This window comes from Vidua macroura, chromosome 5, assembly GCF_024509145.1.
Source record: "Vidua macroura isolate BioBank_ID:100142 chromosome 5, ASM2450914v1, whole genome shotgun sequence".
NCBI lineage: Eukaryota > Metazoa > Chordata > Aves > Passeriformes > Viduidae > Vidua > Vidua macroura.
The window spans coordinates 38,148,469-38,173,558 of record NC_071575.1 but is presented as its reverse complement, the minus strand read 5'-3'; the positions used below and the strand labels follow the sequence as shown (position 1 = coordinate 38,173,558).

Sequence of the window (25,090 nt, the reverse complement as noted above, 5' to 3'; positions counted from 1 at the left end):
GAGCAAAAGAAAAGATTCCTTACTAGGAGCAGCATGGTTTCAGTGCCTTTGGTGTCATTTTCATCTGCCTATGGAGCCCTGTTGAGTAGCAAATGTATTGAGTAGGAGTGTGCAAATACAGTGAGTTAGGCCAAGTCAGGTTTGTGTTCATTAAGCTTTTGGAGTCTACACAGAAATACATTTGCAGGGCTGTACTGAGGTGGTTCTGTTTTGCAGTATGATGGCTCTGATGATGTCTTTTAAGCTCCTATCAGTATGAATCTTAGAATTATTCTGACAGGATCTGTTGTAGTACTATTGGTTAGAATTTGTTGATGTGCTTTCATACATTGAAAAGCAGTTTGTATTCCTTAATGTAAAGTTTTACAGGGTGCCATAATATAAGATTTACTAACTGGTAGAATGAATTCCTTAACTGTATGGGTGACATAGGCTCTTTTAATTTCCTCTATTATTTTAAGGGAGTTTCAGCATATATTGTGTCGAGGCCGTGTCTCACTACATTTCCTGTGTCACTTTTTTTTGTCCATTGTCAAAACTAGAAAAATGTACTTGAAGAAAATTTTGTCACCTACATGTAAATGGAGTAATCTTCCCGTGTAATTTCTCAAAAAATTTTCTAAAGCTTCATTTTTCAGGGAATGAAATAGTACAATTCAGAATTAATATAAAAATAACATAATCTTTTGAAAAATGAAGGTTCTGTTTTATGTAGCATTAGTTGGTTAACTTGTGCCAAGGACTGATCTTTCATCACATGAATGATCTTGCATCAAATCTTTTATTTTTTGCACAAAGCCTGAAATGTGACTTCAGAAAACCAGTAAATGTTCTGAAAATTTTACAGAAAAAAACAGTTGGACCCAGACATGCTTTTTAAATTTTATTGTAGATCTCCACATGATGAACGGGTTCTTCTTGTGAAGACTCAGAAGTCACTGTCTCAGTCTTTTGAAAATCTCTTTGATGAACCATCTTATGGCTTATTACAAGTATGTAATATCTTCAAATTTTTTATTCTGAAGACATGTATTGAAAAAATGCACCCTACCATGTCACAGGAATATTCGCTGAGAAATGACTTAATGCCATTGTAGAAGAAATAATGCCATTTATGACATTGTTGTTAATTATTACCAAGAATAATGCCATTGTAGAAGCATTTACTATATCCTAAACCAAATGCTTGCTATAGAAAGTACACTTAATTGTAAGTTGTTTTCTATGATGTAATAACTTCTTAACTTTCCTGTGGTATTATTTCAAACCTATTCAAGTTCATGTTCTCTGTGATTCATACATTTGTCTTAGTCTTAGTGGGGAAAGGAAATATGTCAGGAGATACCACAACATATTAATTATAATTTTCTAAGTTTTCCTTGACTAAGTATTCTTTTCATTGATATTTTCTGAGGCTTTTGAAGGGATAATGGAAATACAGCACCAAAGAGGACAGTATTGGCTAAAAATACGGGGTTTTTTAATACTAAACGGTTTATCATTTGGTGGGGCTTATGGACTTGTGAAAGTCAGCAGCAAAACTTGAGTGACTTAAATGAGGACATAGGGTTTATCCACTGATGTGTTTAATTAAAGAAATTCTTCATGAATTAATTACATTCGTTTCTGGATTTAGTTGTCAAATCAAAATTTGTGTGAAATTCCTAGCAGAGTACATGATTGTTCAGACTGTTTTCTCTGTGAGGGTAGGGAAACTGGGTGTAAGGTTTCTGTTTTGTGCCATGAATCACTGATAGCAAACAGTGGATCTGATCCAGTTATATGTGTAGGTCAGGCTTGCTGAAAACACTGCTATCCAATCTGTCAAATCAATTTAGCAGTATTATCTTCATACTTAAGATGTGTTTTTTAATCATGTGATGACTGTTCTGTATTACTACCAATACATGAAACTTAAATAATTTTGAGATCTACAATACCTTTCCTGATGTTTTCCTTTGAGTACAAGAATTACGAATATATATATATATATATAAATAACAAATATATTATAAGCACAGGTGTTTGTGTTTTGCTTGTTTTCCATGTTATAACAGAAATGGAAGAAAGATCCATACGTAGTAACAATGGGAAAATTTTCCAAAGTCACAAACTATATTGTTGGTAGTTTACGTTCAAGTGATCAATCAAATCAGAGGCGACCACCATCAGAAATGGCAGACTTCCTCAATGATACCATTCCAGGGCTGAAGATAAATCAGCAGGAAGAGCCAGGATTTGAAGTCATTACACGAGTGAGTCTATAAATTAATGACACGGATGCACTGATTGGTTTTATGCACTCATTTAAAAGAAATGTAGGACTTGAAGCATGATGAGTTATACTGTTTATGCAATTGTGGCATATTACCATTTATTCACAAGGATTAAGATCATCATCAGTTACTTTTGAGTATGTCATTCTTATGTCTGTGAACGTGAGTTTTCTTTGAAAGGAAGTTTGTAATTAATGAAATGGTGACTATAGTTATGTTAGAGGCACTACCTTAAAAGGTGTCTGATTTTATGTTCAGTGTTTCCTCTGAGGTCAATTAGAGCTATATTAAGTAAAATTGGAGAATGCAGGCTAATAACCAACTTTCTTGGCTAGTCGCTCCTAACATTTCAGTTTCTTTTGAGATCAAAAAAAAAAATTAATTGGATAATTAATGTCTAGAATGTACAAATTACAGATATATGCATGATTTGAACCAAAGCTAGACTGAATTTATCATTGGATCATGAATCACTGTGGACACCTGTTGGAGTCTTTTACAGATATGTGGAAAAGCTTTATTTTTAAATGCTTGTGATTATTATTTGAGCAGCTTACATATTTTTAAAACATTAAACTATTTTATATGAGGGAATTTTTGAGTTCAAGCTAGTGTTAATATCTTAGCAGTAGCTGCATGAACAACATAATTCTAAGAAGTTGTTGCCTAGCACTTTGTTAATTTGTCAATGAGAAAAAATATAACAAATGCTATATATGGAAAATAACATTGACCTATATGTTTTAATCTGACGAATGCCTTGGACTTCTAAAGAGTTGAAATACAAATTGATTTGGGGGTTGCTATCATAAAAGTATTTTTAGAAAGTAAGAATTTACTTTCTGCTGAATTCTCCTGTACTTAGATATGGAATTTGGGAACTGAGAGACTAAGCACAAACTGAAACTTTTGATGGGTGTTATAAATTCTGAAAGCACATACATCCTTGGGTTTTTTAAGAGGCTGTGTACTAAAACTGATCTTTCTAGTCACATTGTGCAGTCTATGTAGGGATAGCATCTCCAAACCCAGGCTGGTTTTCAGTTCTCTTGTAAGATGCACTCATATGTATCAGGAATGTGTTTTTGAAGTGAAGCTCCCGATTATCCTTGTTTGCTGTGTTGCATTAGTTCATGGGAAGCTAGCTCAGAGGTGTTTGTGGAATTAGAAGGTTATGTAAAACACACATACATCCTCCAAAATCAGAAATATTAACATGTATAGTCAGGTCCTCAGCACCAAGTGTCTTACTCTAAGGATCTGTTTGTGTTGGCCCACTCTACTTGCTCATGTGGGTGCAACCTTAGATCCTTAGAGTTGCTGAGGTATGTGCATGTGGAAATATAATTGCACTGACTATAAGAAACTGGCAAGCTTAGTACCATTTGTGCAGTTGTTTGCAACTACTGAAGCACTTCATTGGGATTCATATAATGCCTTTGTGTGTGTTTCAGATCAACCTAGGGAAACAACCTGAAGTTAGTAGAAGAGAGCCTGTGTCAGCTGAAGAATGGGCTAAGAATATGGACTCTGAAGGAAGAATTTTAGATGTTGACTACATAAAACGATTGATATTCAAAGGGGTAACTAGTTTTTCTAAATTCAGCAAGACCTATGGCTTGATTCTGGCTTTTACTTTCCTTTCCAAACTGTGGATATTCTGCTTTCATTAACTTGTAATGTTTAATGCAGAACTTTGAGCATGACCCAGACAGTCATTATTGAGAGACTTCATAAGCATGGGTTCATGCCAGTCAAATACCTCAGCAGTCTTGCAGCTATATAAAGTGCTCTACAAGGAGGGACATCTTGTTGTGGCTGGCTAAAGGAAATGAGTTGGAAATACAGATGCTTAAGTGATAAAACAAATGAAAGTGGCTTTCAGGAAAAGACCAGTATTGCAGTGTTAGGATATTTGGTTTATTCTTTTCTCTTACAATGTTTTTTCCTGTCCTTCTCGAGCAGAAGCTGTTGGTTTTGCCCAGCTGTTTGCTGGGATTTGACCCTCATCAGAGCAGTGCTAAACACTTTTGCTGGTATTTTTAATTGAACTGAGGGGTTTTACAATATGAATGTGAATTTAGTGTCAGTGATGGAAATTTTGAAAACTAATTGTGTCCTGTAGCTTTTCTACCTAATGTTACTTCAGTATTTCTATATTTTGGTGGGAATGCAGCTGCCTTGATGCATTCATTTTGTGTGTGTATGTTTACAAGCAGAAGTAGAGAATGATAGCACTGTTCTTCAATATTAGTGTGCCTGATGTGCCCAATTAAGGATCCTTCCACAATAATGAGAATTACTACAAACCTTTTCTTCCTGTAGCCCACTTTCCTGTCAATCTCTGCCCATTACTAGGGGACTGAGTGCTCTATTTTATTTATGATTCAAGATCTCCGAAGTGGGGACTCTAATAGCAAAAGTTCCTTATTCTTATGTCTGTACTGCAAGAATTGCAAGAAATTGTCTTGATAAGAGCAGGATATGATTCAGCTCCATACGTTTTTGTCATCTAAAAATGATGAGCATTACTTGGGAAGATTTCTGACAAGCAGGCTTCTTTAAAGGACGCTAGTATTTTTGACTGAAAGATTCATTGAAGGTTAGCCATGTCTTGTGAGATGAAAATATTTGTTTAAAAACACAAATAAATGGAAGACTAGTCCTCAAGGTTGTTTCATGGCAAGACCAGAAGTTTGGCAACTGTAACCAGACGCAGTGTTATATTTTTTACATTTCTAAAGGTACTTTTTTTACTTCTTAAAGTCTGTGATGCCTGTAAGTTTTTTATTTTTAGCAGTTAAGCAAAAATATAGGAAAAAAAATATTTTCTAAAATTTCTTTTTTTACCTAAGTGTGGATCCAGTGCTTCTACAGTATTCTGTTTAATCCTCTCATTTCCTCCTGTTTCCTCCCAGCGTGAGACCTAGTTAGCACATGAGACTTAGCTACAATGTAAAAAGAAACTGACTTGAAGTTGCTACTTTGGGAAGTGTTGTATCAGTCTAGGAATGTTTCCTCACAGTATGATAATTCTTTTGTTGATGCGTCAAACCCTTTTGTCCCTAGGGTCTGTGCCATACTTTAAGAAAAGAGGCATGGAAATTTCTTTTGGGATATTTTCCTTGGAATAGCACTAAAGAAGAGAGAGCAAATCTGCAAAAAAGGAAAACGTGAGTACAGTGACATTTTCTTACAAAATAAATTTAAAAGGTGCATCTTTTTAAGACATAGTGATGTAGAAAGCCCTTTGAAAGACAGCTGCTAAAGTTGTTGAATGCAAGAACCTGTGACATCTTCTTAAAAATAGTTTTACTGAAAACATTACATAAACAGGTGTTGTTATCCCATTTATCTCAAAGAATGAATGAATGCTTAAATTAAAAGACGGAAAGGTGAATGTTTGGTTTCAAAATTGTCGTTCTTCTTCAGGGATGAATATTTCAGGATGAAACTGCAGTGGAAATCTGTCAGTGAGGAGCAGGAAAAGCGAAATTCAAGATTAAGAGATTACCGCAGTCTTATAGGTAAATTCATGTTTAGAAACATATCTAAATGCACACACACTTTTAAAAGTTAATATGAAATTGAAGAGCCTGCATGAAGACGCACTAAAAATGAAATGTTGCTCTTTTCAGAGGTGTCTAAACTGGGTTATGTACTTAATATTAAAACTTTCTCAAGCAGAGTAATTCAGAGCTTTACATATTAGTGTTACTAACTGGATTTTTAAACTTCCTTTACTCAACAACAAAAGACTCTTTATTTTGTGTTATGTCATAATGTGTTTTTACTGGAAATCTTGTTAAAATAATGACGTCCAGTATGAATGTGAAAATGTCTGTTCATATTTTATAATTTCTTATGGGGATTTGTGTATGTGCATTCTGACTTCTGGGGTTAACACCTACTTCTAAAAATTTAATCAAATTTTGCTGAGTATTAGCAGTTTGTATTCTCATTTATCTTTGGTAGTGAGATTTGGGCATCCATGTTCTGGATTACTAAATATTTTTTTCAGGAATCAGGTCAAGATTTCTTGGTTATTCTGAAAGAAAGACTAAACTTATTTCAGGCAGTTACTCAACAGACAAGCTGGAAGGGTCAAAGTAGTCTTGTCTTGGTAGACTAATAAACTACATTTTTAGAGAATGATAACAGAAAAAATATATTCTGAGTTTAAAAAAGGCCAGGTGCTTATTTCTGTTGAGAAAATGATTTTAATTTTTAAGTATTTGAAATGTATGTGGCAGTATTAGAGTTATGTAGTAAAATAGATTCAAATCTACAAAATACTTCTTTTATCAAACTGCATTCAAAATTTTGCAAAATTTCAAAATATATTGGTCTTGAATTTCACCTTATTAAGGAGTATACTGTGTGCTTGGTATGTTTCAGACATCAAAACTACCTGATGAAAGAGGTAGTTTCATCTGCCATGAGTTACAGGAGCTTATTACACAGTATTTATAAAATACCGTTATGAACTGTCACAGTGTCTTTGAGCTGATCATGTGGGAACTTTGCAACTATGGATTATGCTGCATTGCATCAGTATTCATAAATGGCATTGTAGAGTTAGCTTGCATAAAATTGTTTTTAATCCTCTTAAGTGTAAAACATTTTTGCTGAATTATAATCAGGATTTTTTTCCATTAAATGCATTATCAAAGAAAAAGCAAAAAGCTTTAAAATATGTTTGTAAGCAAATACTTTCATTGCAGATAGGAAGGATTTTCTTTATTTTAAAACATTCTTTATTTTAAAACATTCTTTATTTTGAAATGGCATTAGTTATGTAGTTGTCTCAGACACTTCAAAGCTTTGCAACAGTGTTTGAGAAAGAAATCATCAGCTTAGATATTCTGAATCAATTTGATACTGGCTTTGTAAGACTGGTTTTTAAAGTGTTTTTAAATCTGGACTGTTTTCTTAGAAAAAGATGTTAACAGGACAGATCGAACAAATAAGTTCTATGAAGGCGAAGATAATCCAGGACTGATTTTACTTCATGATATTTTGATGACCTATTGCATGTATGACTTTGACTTAGGTAAGTTGCGTCCCTCTGAATGTAAAAGCCTTCTTGGCTTCTGATATGCAGATTTCCTTATGCAAAGTCCTATTAATAGAATTGAACTTGTATTGATTGCAATTCTTTTTGTAATTTTTTTTTTAAATATAATAATTTGTAGTGTTTAATAATGTAGATTTGTTGGTTTTGGGGGTTTTGTGTGATTTTTGTGGTTTAGGTTTTTTTGTGTTGACTTTTTAATAGAATTGAAGCAGTCTTGCTTTTCAGAGTTTTGAATGGGTTTAGGTCTTCAGAGCTGGAGTGTTATATATATTTTTAAGACTGATAATATCAACAAAAATGATAAGTCAGCTGCCAGTGCTGTAATTAAAGCTCAGTATGCTGAACCAGCTGTTTGTAAACATGGTGTTCTTTTGAATATTTAAAAAGCTGGTTCTTGAGAAGTGCACTTAGCAATCTGTCAAAATTACATTTTAGTACATGCATCTGCTGCAGAGGGAAAAGCATATAACATCTCACTTTAATCGCACTGTTAATGTGATAGCTAAGTCTTGATTTCTTGTTAATTGTGTTGGGAAGGAGGGAAAAGATATTTGCAGTCGGTTCTCCCTTCACCCCTGGCATGACATTTGGCTGTTGTATACTTTGGAGTTTTTTTGGGTATTCTGTATCAGAAAAGTTTTGGGATTCTAAAAGCCCACTTTATGCCAGATTTTGAAAACAATAAGTAAGATTGAATCTTTAACCGCTAGTAAACATGCTGCAGAGCTGTAGTTCTTGTCAGCTTTCATTCTCTCTGAAAGAGAGTCTTGTTCTTTGGCTTGAAAGCAATACTTTACTATTAATTCCCTTTCTCACTTTGATAGTTGAATTCCTTGTTGTTGTCTGCTTGGTTACACAGATGGTCTTAGGCTTGGGTGTATTTAAAGTACTGTCCAAGCAGAACAGTCCCAATTTCCTTAAATAAAGGAATCTTTAAAGCATATTCAGTGACAGGAAAAAAAAAGAAGTGTAAAATGCAAAGTTTTCTTCATAAGAACTGTTTTTCTGGAATTGCAGCTCAACATCTCTTTAAGTGAATTTGAGAAGAAAATCTTCATTAGAGGGTGGGTGAGGGAGTGCAAAGATACTCAAAATTTTTAAATGTCTAGAAGAAAGTAATCAAGTACAAATAGAAAGGAGATGATATACAAGTTTGTATTTGTGATGGTGCAAAATAGAGACTTAATCTTAAAAATATCAATATATGCTTCTGAGTTCTAAATAGGAACATTTTTACTAAAAATATGTTGTGTACAAACTCAGTTTGTACATATTTTAATAGCTATTGGAACAATGTGTTTGCTTTATATTCTCTTTAGATGGGCAGAAATGGCTTGTAAATCTTATCAGATTTACGGGATATTGGTGCTTATTAATACAAATTTGTCTTTACAGGTAGTTGAATCAGAGAATTATAGTATCTGTATGTGCTAATATTTGTTTCACTCAGTCATTCATCACACTTGAAAAATTACTGTTTAACTGCTGAGTTTAAATTTCTTTTTGCTTTTTCCCCCCTCTGTTTTTTCTCCATCAAGGTTATGTGCAGGGGATGAGCGACTTGCTGTCACCTGTCTTGTATGTTATGGAGAATGAAGTAGATGCCTTTTGGTGCTTTGTGTCATACATGGATCAAATGGTAAAATTAGGTTTTTTTAGCTCAAAGAAACAGATAAGCTACAGATAGTATTTGGGGTTAATTTTACTTTATAAATTTCACTGGGTTTTTTGACTTCTTTTAAAGCAGTCATTTATGTTTGGAGTCAATATGCTTTTGTTGATTGAGGTTGTGATGGGTTTGCAATAGTATTGCTGTATGATGCAGGCATATTTGACTCCTTAAGAATTCCAAAGTAACCATCACGGACAAATTTGTATTTATCAGGAGTCCTCAAGCAGGATTTTGTTCAGGATAGTGGTTTCATTATATACCTGCCTTTTGGGTTTTGTTAAATGCAGTTTAGACTTCCCACAAACTGAAGCTTTTATGACTTGTGCATGTGGCAAGAATGTGTGACTGATACGAAAGTAGAAGAGAATTTTTTTGTTTGAGTGTAGTCATGCTGCTGGGAAGGACAGAGCTTAATCAGATTTAAACTATAATTTATTACATGATAAATGTTAGCACAGAAATACAGTTCAGTGCTTTAGTTAAACTTCTCAATTAAAGGCAGACATTTCATTAGATAGAAATACAGTTAAATGTCTATATATTAAATACCTAAAGCGTGAGAACCAATGTTGCAATAACAAAACTTAAAATTCCTGCAAATCTCAAAATTGACTTAATAAAAATGACAGTGCTAATGTTTTATTCCATACAGCATCAGAATTTTGAAGAACAGATGCAGGGTATGAAGACACAACTTATTCAGCTGAGTCATTTGCTTCGTTTACTAGACAGTGGATTTTGCAGTTATTTAGGTAGGTGTATTGTTCATGCACAGTAACTGAAACAGCTTCCTGCATTCTGTTCCTTACAAGTCTAAATATAATTCCAGTATTCTATGAGTACAGGACTTGTAACTTTATAATGCCTAAAATATTTCAATAATTGCTCCATGCTTATTGAAAAAATAGGGTCATCCTGTTACCAGTTTTAAAAATATGCCATACTCTTGCAGATACCTTGATTCTAAATTTTAATCTTAAAAATTAGTGGTGTAAGCATCTACCTGTAAAGTGTGGTGGATTTTTTTTTTGTTGTTTTTGTTTTTTTGTTTTGTTTGTTTGTTTGTTTGGGGTTTTTTGTTTGTTTTGTTTTGTTTTGTTTTTTTTCCCTGTTGTCTGAACCAAATTTGATGCTTCTGAAATGTCACACTCTTATTCCTAGAATCTCAAGACTCAGGCTACCTTTATTTTTGTTTCCGGTGGCTTCTTATCAGATTTAAAAGGGAATTTAGTTTTCAAGATATTCTCCGACTCTGGGAGGTAAGGAAATATATCATCACACAAACTCCAGCAGTTTTTGGACTTTAGAACAAAAAGCATGGATCATTTTGCCAAGTGTTTAATACTCTGATAAATTAAAAAGGATTTAGTACAATGATCTGAGGACAAGCAAGCATTTCTTATGTCTTTTTAGCCTGAAGAACAACTTGTGAAGTTAATGAAAAAATACTTACTAGAGCTGGTTTGGATAAATTGGCTGTCCAAAATTATTTGGACAGGAGCCTTCAACTGAGACTCTTAAGTGAAAGTAGTAAGTGGACAGTACCAGTTAATTGTTAATGGAAAACAGCTCATGATAAAAGGAAGAGCATTTGTTTGATTAATTCTTTGGTATTGGTGATGCTTTATAGATTAAGTTGAATGAAGCACTGTCAGGGTAGTTTGTGATAGCCAAAACCATGAGGAGGATGATGGCAGAAGATCATTTATCTTGATGATAAGGCCTTGTGATGCCACATAACATTATGTAAAACATCAAAATGTTGAAGTTGTGATAATTCTGGCTTAATGGGATCTTTTTTTGATTTAGGTGGTCTTGGGATCAGATGAAATAATTACGATTAACTAATATTCTTGTCTTTAATTTTTCATTCTGGGAAAATTGACAAGTGTGTCAACAAGACAGGTTTATTGTCAAAAATGCATTTAACAGGAGCACAATATTCACTGAAAACTCAGAAGAACAGAATAAATGTTCAGATGAATGGAGGGAGTATTTTATAGGAATAACATCGTATGTGTTGAGGAACAGAAGGGTAATGAAAAGAACAGAGCTGAGATGCATAAAGTTTGTAGTATAATGAAAAATAATGTTGCTTCTGATGTGATGAAAAATGATGTTGATACTTTTATTCATTTTTTCCCCTAATGAAAAAGGAGTCACATAAAGAGGAGGACCAGTATTTAAAACTGTCTGAAATAAATATTTTTTAGCTTTTTTATTATCAGTTGGTAGAATTTAATATCATAGAGTATTAAGGTAGTATTTCAACCAGAGGACAAAAAAGTTCATGGATAACACTCATAAATAAGGAAACCAATATGTACAAAACCAGAAGAATTCTTTTATTTGAAGGTATAAATGATAATGATTTGGGAGGGGAGATGCAATCACCTCTTCCCCCCAGTATTGTATTCTCAGTATTTTTTAAAGACTAATTTTTTAAGTAGATGACAACAGTATTTTTGTTTATAGTTTATAGTCCCAGGCTAGCATGTTTTATCACCTCTGCTTTAAGGCATATATATGTGTACATACAGGGAAGAAATACACTATATTTCTCTCTCAAGTATTTTTTTCCTCTCTTAGGAAGATGATGGAAACCTTTTGATATATGATAATCTTGTAGGTTTCTTATAGTGCATCATAATGTATGTTTACTACAAGTATTCAATTTCTTTGCTAGGAGACATGGAATGGGAAAGGGAGTATTTTGTTTTCCTTTTTAAAACAAAGTAATTAAGGCATTATGTTAATGTTTTTATGTGAAGGCCAGAGTCACCTTGATCAATCCAGCTTACGGTGAATTGTTTTTTCTCCAGTGCATAGCCATGCAGCACCATTGGTATCAGTGAAATAAGTGGAGTTCACAAAGGCAAGCTATAGACTCCAGAGGCCTTTTCCCTTTATAGAGAAATTAAATACTTTTTTGGGTATTTGGCTGAGCAAACCTCATGTCCAGTTTTGTAATAGCACACATGAGGGAATCCATTTGAAGGCAATATTACACAATGACATACTCACTTGCAGTGCATAGAATGGGATGAAGGAGAGGTACCATCTGAGATTCCAGTCCCAGGTTCCAGGGCTTCTGGGGCTTTTTCCGTCTGATTTGCTAATTTCAGGGTTCTTGTGGATCTCTGTTTCTGTCCTCTGACTCATGTGAACCACTAAGTAAGCATCAGACGCTTTTTCCTTGTTCCTACTGGCTTCATGACTTCCAGTGTTTTATCACAAAAAAAGGAATGAGAAAGATTCTTCACTAGTCTGGTTTCTCCTGTCTCCATTCACCTTGGAAATGGGAGATGCCAGTTCTCATCATCTGGAGTAGAGGCTAACTCCCAGCTTTTGCACTTCCTGAGCAAGAGCCATAATCATATTGTGGTACAAAATGTGAGTGGTTGTTTCATTGCTCTGTGACAGAGTTGCATGTGATAGAGAGGTGACATTCCACCTTGTGTGGATAAGCTGAGACACAGTATGTGAGTGCCGTTATTTGCGATGTTACACGCAATGCCTTTTGTGTGTGGGTTAAATTGCTCTGGCTGTGGATGGGTTAACTTAGAGCACATTTTAGTAGTGCCTCCCAAACACAGCCCAGATAGTCTACTGACCCACTTGTTAGCTGTCCCAAAATTGAGAGTAGTTCAGTCCCTCCTTCTCACTTGAGAGACAGGCAGTATCACCTGGTAATTCCAGCCAATTCTTAATCTTTTGTTTGTGCAGTGGGTGTTTTAGAAGAAACCCAGAAGAAAAGTTCTGTAACAAAATAACAACTAACTCATACCTAGCTTCAGTGTTACTCTAGTACCACTTGGTAACATAAAGCCAAAATGAGTTGGGAATAAGTTACTTTACATACATTTATTACAATATTCATGGCTGTTGAGGTAGCGTTAGAACACACGAGTCTTTACTTGTGTAGCTATATCGGAAAGAAAAAAGAAAAAAAGAGTTATTGCTCCTTATTCTTATATTTTTATCTTCATATTTATAATTTAAATGCTGCTTTTTCTTCCATGCTTCCAACATGTTGTGATGCTGCTGTTATGCATTTACATACATAACCTTAAGTGCATGCTCTGCTCCAGACTTCAAAAGGTTTATCAGAAATGGTAGCAAAATGTCTGGATTTTTTTTTGGCAGCAGCTTGATGTTGAACCAAATCAATGCACAGCTGTCAATATGTCCTTCTTGTAAAGTAGGAGTAGAAGAACACAATAGTAGTGTAGACAGACTGTGTTGGGTAGATTATAGGCATTTTCATTCAACTGTTATTTTTTATCAGCCTACTTGCATTCCAGTCTTTCTCCTGGAGTGAGAGAATGCTTTAACAGAATATTGGTTGTCTGATAAAGATGCAAAATTTAATTTCTGAATTGAAACAGTCAAGTTTAATTGTACTCTATTTTGGTGAACTTGGTGTGGATATCTTTGGGATTTATGCAATCTTGTTTACAGGTTACATGTACTAGTAATGAAGTTCAAGTATAAGCTCTTGCTCAGCTATAAGGCATTATTCCATCAATAATGATGAAAAAAGTTTTTTGCTAATGAAATAACAAATTTTCAGCAGTCTGATTTCTTACCTGCCTTTTTTGAGAGTAAATCCATTATCTTAAATCCCTTTATCTGTCAGGGCAATTTGTGCAAACAGACTTTGCTTCTTTCTGGTTTTGTTGGCAAAATTGTTCTCCAGCTTTCTGCCCACCACACATGTTCTTTTAAAATACTTTTTTTTTTTAAGGTTTTTGTGAATGTACTAAAATAGGGTATTAGTACTGAGGTTACGTATTTCAGTCCCACTCAAGAATGATAATTGTGTCCTCCATGGGACCAAAAGCCAGTGTATCTTCAGTTGGAAAGGAATACCCACCCACCCCCAGTACCTGCATGCACGTGTCTTTATGTCATGGTGGCAGGATTGGGAACAACTTCAGCACCTTATTTATAAAAATTAGAGCCTTTTTAGCTGTTGCTGGGCATGACACTCTTCTGCCTATTCACACTTAATGCAGATACTCTAAGCCACACAAATAATGTGTTAGCTTCAATTACTTCTGTTTCACATGAGCTGAGGCAGAGCCCACATTCACAAGACCACAAGCTCAAGCGGTTTAGTAGCATTATAGTGGACCAGATAAGTGTTTGATGACTCGGACTTGCAGTTGTCTCTAAAGGGCCCAAAGTAAAATTCCAAATAATTTTACAAAAACTTAGTTGCTTTCGAAAACAGCTTATTGTTAGTTAAGTGATTTGGCTGGAGGACTTATTTTCTAAGAACTACTTTTCTTTCCAGAGGAAAATTATAAGCATTTAAAATGTGGGGTTTTTATATTTTAACAGGTCATGTGGACGGAATTGCCTTGTCAGAATTTTCATCTTCTCCTTTGTTGTGCTATCCTAGAATCTGAAAAACAGCAAATAATGGACAAGCACTATGGGTTCAATGAAATACTAAAGGTACCAAATTCTTATGCATTATTGTACTGGTTTTGGCTGCAGTAGAGTTGTCTTCCTAGTGGCTAGTATGGGGCTGTCTTTTGGGTACTAAATTAAAATATTAGTTAACTTTTTGGAGTTAATGCAGTATGATTGTGATTTATGCTGGGGGAGGGAAAAGTGCATACTATCTTCTGAAGGGTTAAATGTCTGTCCTGCAGGCTTTCAAAATGGTTTATTGGATGCCTGTGTTTAGTCATAAGATCATTAATAGATTGAAAATGGTTCCCCCTCTGATGATATTTAATACTAACTTTTGCTTTATCTTCTGTGATCTAATTTATCATATGTGAAAATGTGAGCTGCTGGGGGAAGTATGTAGGAGGGCCAGATAGTTTGTCATGTTTAGAGGTACTATGGATTCTTCTTGCAGACCTTGGATGCTGGTGAAAGGCAGCTGTTCCGTACTGTATCTTTGAGTAGCCATTTCTCAAAGCTTATAGACTATGTCTAGCATTTCGTAGCTTAAGGGGTACGCTAATAAGGTGATACTTATTAGCAGTGCAGTATTACAGTGCAGTGCACCGTATTAGTATATTTTGGGTGAAACATAGTTATAATTTATCTCACTATACCTTGTGAATCTATTTTTAGCATATCAATGAACTGTCTATGAAAATCGATGTGGAATATATACTCTGCAAAGCAGAAGCAATTTCTATGCAGATGATGAATTGCAAGGTAAAGATATCTATCTACTGTGAAGGTTTATAGACAGGAAAAGTATGTAGTTAGCTGTAAGTGTTCATGTATGACTTGTGAAATAACTGAATGCCTGGGTACAGTATAGCATGTTGTGTAGCTATGCAATGCCTATGTTTGAGAAGTCTGTAAACAAGAGTAATTGATTTTATAGAGTAATACTGTTCACTGGGGGAAAGCTGAATTGTGGTTTTTGGTTGTGATTTCTCAACTTTCACTAGGTAACCTCACTCCAAGAAATTTGATGTTTGGTGTGCTTGAGAAAAACTAGTTGAAAGGTGCATTGCATTGAAAGCTTGCCAGACTTATTAGACAAAAACTAGTGGGTCACTCAATAAAACTAATTTCAATAATGTGAAGTGTAATTGTAATAGTTGATTAGACTTTAACTTTTGTATGAAGATTATATTAATCAGCATTAATCAGGAATTGATTCCTGAGTGTGTTCCCTTTGTGGTCTTCTTGAAAAACAGCTACAGAAAATGTTAACTGTAATGTAAGTATTGCTGAGAGAGATGATTTCAGTACAGCTAAATTCAGATGAATGATTTCTCACACAAATGAGTACTGGGAATACAGTATGGACAGAGGGGACTTTGTTGTTAACTTTTTGCATTTAATTACAGTGATTTTTAATATTTCCCCTGCCACCTCCTTTCTAGGAATTGCCTCAAACAGTCAGTGAGATCCTGGGGATAGAGAACAGTTCGGTATCGCCAGATTCAGATACTGGAGAGGATGAAAGTGGAGCTGAGTTGAGCTGTCCGACGTCACTATATCAGAGTATCTCAACCCCTGTAATTGCTGCCAATGGGACGGGGAACGGTGCTCAGCAGGCGGCTGAGACACAGAACCTGACACCTGCCTAATTACACTTGGTCCCATTGGAGAAAGACTTTCACTGAGCACATTCTTTTCAAGCACTTGAGAGATGGATATTTAAATTTGGTGTTGATTAAGCTTTAAGGTTGTAAAGAAAATCTGTACTGTAATGCTTTTGCATTAAAGCTTTACAACATGACTCAACTTAACTATTTTTGTAGTTTCTTCTACCAAAATAGCCTTTTGTTTTCAATAACATTCCTTAATATTTTTGTAGCCAAGTGCATTTTCTTTTTGCTGGTAAACTGGAAATGGATGATGATTAAGAATGAAAGAAATTTCTGCATTTGCTGAGCTTTCACACATACTGATCTAAGATAGTGTGAGCTCTTCAATTTAAGCAGATTCACAATATGGCAGCTGAAGCTGCTGTACAAAATTTTCAAGCTGAAGTGATGCTGATGTGTTAAAGGAGGATTCTTTTGTAAATGGATTTTCCCTATTGCAAATGTTTACAAAAATACTTCTAAGTATTTGTTGCTGGTTGAATGTAGATTTGAAATGGACATTCATACTTGCACAGTTTAATGTCCAAATACTGAATTTTGTGTAATTGGGAGTGGGTGAACAGTATATTTTTACATTAACATATCTTCACTTTATATATACATATATATATTTACACACATACACACACTATATACACAAGTGTTTGTGAATACTAAAAAGGATAGTTGTATTTTCAATATCTAAATAAAATTGACTGTTCATTCATATGAATCAGTTTGACCAAATTAATGCACAGCTCCAACCTGGGCTCTTTTTCAGAACTTTTCTAACTGAAGATAACTTTCATATGATTACATTCAGTCCTACACTTGATGTAATTTTGCAATTGATACCTTGCAAACTTTACTAATGTTCATATTTGTTAATATATTAACTGATCAATTAACCACTTACACTGTTTTTATGGCAACATTATCTGGAGAACTGGTAAGCAGGTTATAAAAAAGCCAACCAACAAACTGCACACCAAAATGGTAATCACAATTAACATTAATGCATTTTTTTGTATCTGCAAAAGGCAGTGAGTTTATTCCATGCCATGCTGATGTCTTTGATGTTTTGTGAAATTCAACATAACTGATTAAGTGTATTCATTATTTGGTAACTATTGTACATATATAAAATAAAAGTCAAAGCTGATTTAGTGTTTTTAATTAAATCATATTTAGAGAAAAAATATAGTTGTCTGGTTGTTAATGCAAGAACATGAGCCAGAGGGGACAGCCAGTGGTTAGTCCATGGATATGACATATTTTGTGGGTAATGGAGGGCTGTGGGAGTTTCTGCTTGTTACTACAGAGTGGAACATGCCTTTCCTCTTTAGGTAGTTGAAGTGTGGGATATGGCAGAGCTTTCTTTTCTTTTGGAGCTTTTACAAATATTATTTGTGCCATCTTAAGCAAATACAAGTAATACAATAGGCTTCAATAGATAAATCAAGTTGTTAAAATAATTTGGGAGTAGAGTCAACTTCTCTCACCAGTTGTGAGCAAACACTGGACAGCTGAATCAGTACAGATTTTAGTTTTAATATCGTCAATGTGCTATCTCTCATCAGTTAATAAGAACTTGAGTCCTAGGCCGTGAAAGTCAAGGATTCACAGCTCAGTGTTATCTGTAGCCTTTCATTTCCTGCCCAGGAAATTACTGTGAAGCATCATGCCTTTGTTCCCTGGTGAGCATTGCACTTCTTGGCAGTTAATTTAATGTGACATAGAATACAGAAAGGCATTAGAACTTAGATATTCAACACTTTGGTTCAAAGATATTAAGCAAGTTAGTTTCAGTATTTTTTGGAGTACCTAGTTCACTTTGAAGTGTACTTGCAAAATGTTTTCCATCAAAAATTATGTTCAATACAACTATGGAAGGAGGAGGGAAATGTCTACAACAGAAATGCAGTGGGTAAGCTGTCAGTTAACTGTGCATGGTTCTTAGTTATTTAGGATGTGCAGCCACAAAAAAACTCTATTCCAGATACTAAGATCTTGAAGAACACCATAACTGACTGAACGTGAATATTCAAATGTTTGGGAAAGACATATTTAAGTGGAATTCTGTAATTTCTTAGAATTGCAGCTATGGCTGCTAAGAAAATCTACCAGCCCATAAAGTAAAGTATGCCTTTTCTTTTTTGGTATAATTGTTCATCTTTTATCTTTGTATTCAGCACTTGGATGTCAAAGATGAGAAGGTTGCTCGTGAGCTAACAGTGAGCAGCTGCTGTGGAGGGCTCGGGGTAGGTAGGCTTGCTCAGCTTTCCAACAATAAGATGAAAGGCCCCTTGGAGCATTCATTATCTGTAGTTTCCTTCCTGCTGACAGGCAGCCTTGCAAAGAGTTGCAGGAGAAACCTCATCCTCCACCAAACTATTCCTGATTGTTTTAGTCTCAGTGGAGACTTCAAAAACACTGTGAGAAGCTTTAATCAGGATCATGATGGCTAAAATGCCATGAAATACTTTGGGTTGACAGTTCAGGATGTTTAAATTTACTTTGTATTTGAATAACTTAGATTGCTTAGAATTAATAAATGTGAGCTAAACCAGAACACAGTTTGGTCACAGTTGTCAGGCCATAAAAGAGGCAATACTGGTTTAATTCCTACGAACCTGTTTTGTTTTTTAATGTTTGACACTTGAAGATAATTATCTTCTGTGGATGAGGTTTAAAACTTAGTATTTTTCCATCACAGCAGTTTTCCAGTGTTATCTGTTCCAAGATAAAAATTATATTGATGCAGTTCTTTCAAATATTTTTTTTTCCTCATTTTGCCTTTTTGGGCAATTTTATTCATTTTGAAATTACGTTCTTGAAGTTATTTTCCTCTGTTTGTGGGCAAGATGGTAGCTTACAAAACAGAGAAATGGAAATAGCTTACAAAATGGAGGTGGAAGTTTCTTGGAAATTTGGACTAATGTGAATGTTTATGAAAGGGTTTTGATACAGGGAAGTTAAACACTAGAAAAAGATTATCCTAAGTTACCCAAAGTCATCACTTTAAGCTTCAGTTACATTGAATAGTGCCTGTCCTGTTCAGCTACAGTGACTCTGTTTGCACCCAGTGAATGTTGTAGCCAGTGGCCTTCAAACCTGTGTTGGGTTTGGAGGTTTTGTTTTGGTTGTTGCAGGTAATGTTCAAGGATTTTAAGGTTATATATATATGTTACAAAAGGTACTGATTGCTTTGAGAATCAGATGTAGAAAGAGTGTGATAATTGAACTACAGATCAAAACAAAAACAATGCTAATAGAAAACATTGTATTAGCAATGCTTTTGTTTTGACCTGTAGTTTAATTCAAACTAAGGTGCTAGTGTTCAACAGAGCCCAGTTTTGTTGCTAACAAGATTTTTTCTTAAAACCTTTAAATTTTTCTGGTGGACAGTTTTAAAATGCTGGTGGTGCCTCATTAATTATTCTCTTTAGCTTTTCCTCACACATTATGTGACAAAATTCCTTGGCCCTAGTCAGTCAAACAGTGAGGAACTGGTTTCCTCATTACTTTCAAATACATTCTTGAGCACCAAATTAAAGCTCCACTGATGAAACTTTTCAGAAACCTGTAAGAAGTGTTCTTCTACTTTTTGAGATAGTATTTTAGCTCAAAATGTATGAGGCACTTGTTCCTCACTTGTCTTAAAAAAATTTTCTGTTATAAGACAGTTGTCTAACTTGAAAAAAGATTTTATTTTAAATAATTTAACATTCAGAATTTGGATTATGAACTAGTTTTGGTATCACTAGCATGATTTGTGCATACTACTGTCATGCAAATGAAGCCTTACCAAGTATGGGGTTGAATTTCTGTAGGTGGAAGCTATGTTTTCCTCAAAACTTTCTCTGTTGGACAGCAGAGATGACAATGCTGAAGAGGTTAGCAACATTCTAAAAGTGCATCTGTGAATTGATTAATGTTACAAATAGAATTGGAAAAAAAAACAATTAAGTGTGCTGAGTACAAGATTAATAATTTGCTTATGTGTTAAATGTTCTTCTGACTCTATTTTAGTAATTGCATTGATGCAACTGAAAACTGAAGGTTGGTTTGTGGGCTGCGGAAGAGTGACTGGTAAAAGTTTTATGTGTGGCTGGCTAAATATCTTAAAATATATTTTTCAAATCTGTTGCATGTTGTTTCTGAGTATTTGTTCAGTGGTTGGTGCCATCTCTGTGTGAAAGAACCCTGTGAGAGAAATCAGTGCTTGTTCTTATAAGAAAAATTCCATGAGCTGCTCTATGGTGGCCGAGTTTAAAGCCAGAAATCCTTACTCTTGGTTCTGTCTGTGCAATTACATCTAGCTCAGTAGTTGGTGTGACCATGAGCTATGTATATGAGCTTTGATAAGGTGATGAGACACAGATACATAAGTGAGTGCTTAACAGACAGATTTCATATATGTGTGATACTATATTTGATTTGAAGATGCTTTCAAATGGTTTTGGGTTTTTTTATGGTGTTAAAAGATAAGTTGTTCTTCATGTTTAGTGGGACTTCAAAATGTGCTATTCAATTAAGTGATATTATTGCAGTGCAGACCTTGTATAAACAAAGCTTGAATTTAATTTTTCATTTGAGTGAGGATTTTATTCTTAAACATTTTTTTGAGAATGTGGTATTTTTTCATGTTAAATCACAATATCTTTGGCCCAAGTTGAATTTTTATGATGAATTGAAAACAAAAGATATGTTGTAGGATGTCCATGTTTACCTCATCCAAAATGAATTTCACAGCTGAATCAAATATATATTTCAAACTTTCTACGTAATTCAAATAGATGAATTCTCTTCATCCGATTCTTCTATTGCATTCTTCTATATGGGTTTTGTTTTCAAAGAATTCAATTATAGTATATATTTTGATTATACAGGCTCATGCCTCATATCCTACCTTAACATTAGCTCTTAGACTGTTTCTGCAGGTGTATCTTGTTATTAACCAAACACTGCAGAGCCCGATGTGCAGAGCTGAAACTGCTGCCCAGGCTACAGCAGTTCAGCAAAAGGTGGTCACTTGTGTCCTCTTGGAGCATTGCAGTTGACCCTGGCCAGCAGCCATGCGCCCACCCAGCCTCTTGCCTATTCTCCTCTTCCATGGATGGGGAGAAAATAGAAGGAAGGCAGGAAGGCTCATGACTGAGGCAATGACAGTTTAACAGGAAAAACAAATGCTGTTCCCACAAGGAAAGCACAAAGAGGATTTCATGCACTACCCATCAGCAGGCAGGTGTCAATACACCTCCTGGAGAGCAAGATCTCACCACAGGTTCCTTGGAAAGATAAAGGCCATGATCATGAATGAAGTGCCATGACCTGCTTCCTCCTCCTTTCCCTAAGCTTTTATGACAGAGCACAATGGCATGTGGTGTGGAATGTGCTTTTGGTCAGTTTGGGTCAGCTGTCCTGGCTGTGACTGCTCTCAGGCTTGTGCCACCCCCGGGAAGCAGCCAGAGAACCTCAGCTCTGTGCAGTGCTCAGCAGCAGCTGAAACCCTGCTGTTACTGACGCTGACCCAGGCACAAACCCAGATACATCACCATACAGGCTGTTATGGAAAGTGAACTCCATCCTGGCCTGACCCCTTTGGTGTGATGATTCTTGATGATGAGTGAGATTATGTTAGGAAAAACTCCTTGCTATATTGAAGAGGACACTTTTTAAGCACCCATCTAGATCTGATGCAAAAAAATTAATTGTATTACATACAACTGGTGTGCAGATGTTCTGTTTTGCTTGCCAAAACTCAAAGAGATGCAACACTAGATTTTTTCCAAAGCACTCTTGGTATATGAATTGGTCTAGATGGCCTTTAGGTTCCATCAGTACATGCTACCTTTGGGCACTGGTCTTGGAGAGCTTCCACACACTCCTCTGGTTTTACTGCTCCAGTAAGTGATGCAGGAGAACAAAGATGTCTTTAAAGTACAAACTTCTGGGTTCAGGGACTTAATAATTCCTCAAGCAACAAACGAGTTCTACTGCTGTGACCAAAAGTGGCAATCCCAGCTCTTTGTGCTCTGCCGTGGGCTGCTACACCTTTTATGCAGGTGTGATTAGCTTGTACAGCACACAGTGAACAGCATAAAGGAACTGAAATTTCAGACCTATATTATCTTAGCCAGATCAATCATACCACACATTTTTTCCTCATGTGGTGAATACTTGTATATATGCATACAACAAGTTTGTTAAAATTCCAGATTTACAGTATTGGAAGGCACTTAAAAAAATTAGCTAATTGATTAGCTACAGTATCTTTTGTTAGAGGGCATGTCTTGTGCTAGATGCCTTTCTAATCCATTTGCAGGATACTTTTGGAGATCCTGCACTGTATTATGCAAGCAAGATTTCAGGTGTTTGTGGATTTCCAGTGCAGATAGAGTGATTGCATGCTGCTAGAGATTTTCTGTAACTTCTGACTTCCCTCGCAGGAGGTCTGCCTACCCTGGAGATTGTGCAGCTGGTTATCTGTAAGCAGCCCTCTTTGCCCCAGCATCTGCTTAAATTTTGTAACCATTACAGCATTTCTGAGGTAGGTACAGTCTGGGAATTTACAGCTGCCCCCCCCCCCCAGGGGCTCATGTAAGGCTTCTACTAAATAGTTCAGGTGTGAGGGTAGGTACTTGAGGCTCCCCTGTTCTCTGAACCCTTCCATTTAACTGAACCCACCCCTTTGTATGATTTGTACTTTCATCTGTACCTGTTTTCCATATCTCTCTTGTGAAAATGTTATGAGAAATTATGCCAAATGCTACACTACGATCAAGATGAATGACATGCATTGTTTTGCCTTGGTCCGCAGGACTCTCATAAGAGGAAATGAAATTTGCTTGTCTCAATTTGTTCTCAGCAAATCTGTTCTGACTGTTTAATCATCTGTTATCTTCTGGATCGTTACAAATAATTTTGGTACTTCTGTTTTCTCAAACAAATGAAATTAGGCTGGTATGTAATTCTTCAGCCCTTCTTCCTCCCCATTATCTTCTTGGAGACTGACATAATTTTGGCCTTTTCCCAGTCTTTTGTCACTTGTCCTTCCCCATAGTTCTTAAAACAGTTATTGATGGCAGAGGTTTAATGAGCCTCCTCTGTAAATGGTTTCTGTGCTCTCATTCGCTATGATCAGACTCATCAGAAGTATTCTCCAACATTGTTTCATCTTGTTAAAAGCAAAGAGCTTATCTCTCTGCCCTTGCTATTAGTTATGATAGACATCTGGTCACAGTTGATTCTTTAACAAAGACTGATGTAAAAAAAGTGCATTGAATACCTAGCTAATTTTAAGGGCTTTTATTGTTTTGTCCTTTCCTTGTGTTCAATGGTCTAATAGTTCACTTCTTATAGCTGCTGCTGTAGTAATTTTTTTTAAAGTTGCTTTTGATATCCTATATTAATGACTTTGAATTTTGTACCACAGCTTTCATCTATGTGCTATTCTACCTGTATTTAGTAGCTTGGTCCTTGTTTGCATCTCCTATAAGCTCTTCTTTTAAGTTGAAGGTAATGACAAACTAATGACTTATACTATTACTAGTATAAGTGTAGTAGAAGACCACACTTCCTCTGTGATGAAATAGTTTCCTGATTAAACTATGTTTTCCCTGGAGCGGGGAAAGGACTGTCTTTCTGCTCTAGGTTCCCTCTTCTTGGCTCTTGTAATAACTAAATTTATTGAAATCCTTTTTTTTTTTCCTCCTGAAATTGTTTCTGCCTTTTTCTCAGAACCTTTCTTTTGCTGAAAATTGTGAATTCACTTTATGTTCATATCATCTCTGTTCCCAGACCTTCCTAGCCAGTCTATCTTTTGGTAGATATCCTTGCCCAATGGTTGTTAGTTGGTTAAAATCCCCTTAGTGTTAAAAGACCTTGGGATGGTTTTGCTGGCTGCTTGAAAACCCATATCTTCATGACTTAAAAATAAAGTGTACATTGTCATCACAGATTTTTCATAGCAGACTTACATTGCTCAGAGAACTGGACTTAGGAGTGTGTGTGTTTATCTCTGGTAAACAGGAACAGAATGTACATCTTTCCTTGTTGAAAAAGCTCCTTCGGTTAGTCCACTTGTCAGTTGTTTCATGAAGTCCTTGTTTTACCAACAAAATTGTGATTTGAAAAGGTATTGGGACTTCTATTTTCTGCTTGTGTCAACATCTCTTACATGAATAATTAGCAAATCTGTTCTCTGCCCTGCCTCTTTAACGGACATTGAATAATGGTGCTGTTTACATTTTAGATCCTTGTGGAGGCCATCTTCCTTTATGCTTTTGTGATACCTTTTCATAGCTTCATTTCTGTTTCTCTTCTGCTGCATGATGACTTGAGAGTTCTTTTTCCTGCTGTAGTGTGCCTTGAGACAAAGACTTGGTGATCTGGGAGAGGCAGGGCTAAATTTGAATAGTTTTTTGGTAAATACTAGCTGCTCTGCCCTGTGAATTTCACCCTCTGGTTCAATCAAGCTATGGTAAATGTTACAAATATTTTTAAGGAAAATGTGCTGAAACTGGCAGTTGATATCTCTGGTGGGACTAAAATGACTCAAACATTGAAAACATCTCACAGTTTTGCTTTAGATTTCAATTTTCACTTGAGAATTCTGCAAATTTTTAAGCTTAAAAAGTGCATAGCCAAGGACTTTAGGCAACAGTGACTCTGCTGTCTCATGAGAGAAAAAAAGAAAGTGTGTGTAAAGTAAAGAGGACCTTGCAGTTTCTGAATTCTGATTATAGGCCATGAGGTACCTTTTAGTAACAAGAGTGAGCTTATCCATTTCTTACTGTCAACATTAACTCTATTTCCCAAGATGAAATAGCATTGCTGAGCGACACTCTGATATGCTCTAGATCAGGTACTTTTGAACAGTTGCTTTGATGAACTTCTAATTTTTTGGTCAGTGATTTTAAGAATTTACTTAGTTTAAATATACAGCACTGTGAACTATAGAAAAGTAAGTTGAGCTCTCAACAAAATT

General features: G+C 35.5%; 1 protein-coding gene across 3 annotated transcripts in view; it reads left to right on the top strand.

Moving 5' to 3' along the window:
• TBC1D15 (TBC1 domain family member 15) overlaps window positions 1-16,260 on the top strand; it is a 33,458-nt gene extending 17,198 nt beyond the window's left edge. For 2 of the 3 annotated variants that reach the window (XM_053977189.1, XM_053977190.1), the window contains 12 exons: window positions 893-992; window positions 2,058-2,255; window positions 3,731-3,859; window positions 5,346-5,449; window positions 5,709-5,803; window positions 7,213-7,329; window positions 8,892-8,992; window positions 9,678-9,777; window positions 10,187-10,284; window positions 14,372-14,488; window positions 15,122-15,208; window positions 15,892-16,260. In XM_053977189.1, coding sequence (XP_053833164.1) covers window positions 893-992; window positions 2,058-2,255; window positions 3,731-3,859; window positions 5,346-5,449; window positions 5,709-5,803; window positions 7,213-7,329; window positions 8,892-8,992; window positions 9,678-9,777; window positions 10,187-10,284; window positions 14,372-14,488; window positions 15,122-15,208; window positions 15,892-16,098 — 1,453 coding nt within the window. In that variant the 3' untranslated portion in view covers window positions 16,099-16,260. The remainder of the gene's footprint in view (window positions 1-892; window positions 993-2,057; window positions 2,256-3,730; window positions 3,860-5,345; window positions 5,450-5,708; window positions 5,804-7,212; window positions 7,330-8,891; window positions 8,993-9,677; window positions 9,778-10,186; window positions 10,285-14,371; window positions 14,489-15,121; window positions 15,209-15,891) is intronic. The other variant, XM_053977191.1, reaches the window with a different exon arrangement.
• The last annotated feature ends 8,830 nt before the right edge of the window (window positions 16,261-25,090 follow it).